This window comes from Glycine soja, chromosome 12, assembly GCF_004193775.1.
Source record: "Glycine soja cultivar W05 chromosome 12, ASM419377v2, whole genome shotgun sequence".
NCBI lineage: Eukaryota > Viridiplantae > Streptophyta > Magnoliopsida > Fabales > Fabaceae > Glycine > Glycine soja.
The window spans coordinates 30,990,006-30,991,571 of NC_041013.1; the positions used below are offsets into that span (position 1 = coordinate 30,990,006).

Sequence of the window (1,566 nt, forward strand, 5' to 3'; positions counted from 1 at the left end):
GGTTTCTGCTATTTAATTTATTACTATTAAACCAGTCATTATTTAGGGACGCCACAATTGGTGGTATCATAGCAAAAGTTGGATTCTAGTGAACCTGTCCATGGTCTTACTGTGTGAATGCTGTGTATCTCTGAAACTTAGAAGTAGGTTTCGGGGAGTGACGTTAAGTCACAAATTGTGTGTAATTCTACCTTCTTGTCTTAAGCAGGAAGTGCAATTGATTTAGTAGAATTGTTGTATATATATATATATATATATATATAGAGAGAGAGAGAGAGAGAGATATTGTTGTAACTGTCATAGCCCATATGGTACACTCTCTCAGTAGAAATTCTTGGATACTAATAGCTTCCCTACAGGTTAGGTATGTCAGGACGTGGTAGGGATCAGAACCGTGATGTCCTAGACCGCATCACAGTTGTGCTGGAAACTCTAGTGCAGGAACGTGATGTGGAGCCGGCAGAGTATCAGGGACTCATGGCTTTCCGTAAGAACCACCCGCCGAAGTTCAGTGGGGACTATGATCCAGAAGGTGCTAGGTTGTGGCTAGCTGAGACTGAGAAGATTTTCGAGGCGATGGGTTGTCTCGAGGAGCATAAGGTCCCTTATGCGACGTTCATGCTCCATGGAGAAGCTGAGAGCTGGTGGAAATTCGTGAAACCTGCATTAGCAGCACCTGGAGGCGTGATTCCTTGGAATGCCTTCAAGGACAAATTCCTAGATAACTACTTTCCACGAGATCTCAAGAAGCGAAAGGCGAGGGAATTTTTGGATTTGAAGAAGGGAAACATGTCCGTTGGAGAATACACGACCAAATTTAATGAACTTCTACAGTACTGGCCTCAATACCAAGATGCTCGGAACGAAGAAGACTTATGTGCTCAGTTTGAGAATGGGCTTCGAATGGAGATTCAACAGGCAGTTAGTTACATGCAGATCACGGATTTCAATCAACTGGTGACAAAGTGTAGGATATTTGAGGACAAGGTGAAAGAGAGGCAAGCTAGAAGCTTTGGAGGACCACAGAGAAGCCACCCTTTTAGAGGAAACAGTAATAAGAGGATGAATCCATATTCTAGCAACAAGGGGAAACAACCTATGGCTACGTCCAACATGAGCTTGTCAAGGGGGACTGGGGTATAGTGCTTTCAGTGCGGAGGACCACATCTTAGGAGGAATTGCCCACAACTCCAGCAGACGCAGGAGAATCGTTGTTATATTTGTGGCAAGGTAGGCCATTATGCTCGAGAGTGTAGGATGACTGGGAGACCGATGGTAACTGCCAATTCTAACAGAGTCAATCGTGGATCTACTAATCCCACAAGGAGCGGTAATGTTAGCAACAACAACAACACAAGTGGTGGAAGACCAAAGGTACCCTCCCGGGTATTTGCTATGAGTGGATCAGAAGCTGCTGCCTCCGACGATTTGATACAGGGTAAGTGTTTGATTGATGATAAACTACTAGATGTACTCTATGATTCGGGTGCCACGCATTCATTTATATCTCATACATGTGTGGAGAGGTTTGGGTTATGTACGACGGAGTTACCATATGATATGGTG

General features: G+C 44.3%; 1 protein-coding gene across 1 annotated transcript; it reads left to right on the top strand.

Moving 5' to 3' along the window:
* Positions 1-366: 366 nt before the first annotated feature.
* LOC114378919 lies at positions 367-1,143 on the top strand. The gene has a single exon (XM_028337505.1). It carries the CDS (start codon positions 367-369, stop codon positions 1,141-1,143), a length of 777 nt encoding a protein of 258 aa, XP_028193306.1.
* Positions 1,144-1,566: the final 423 nt, after the last annotated feature.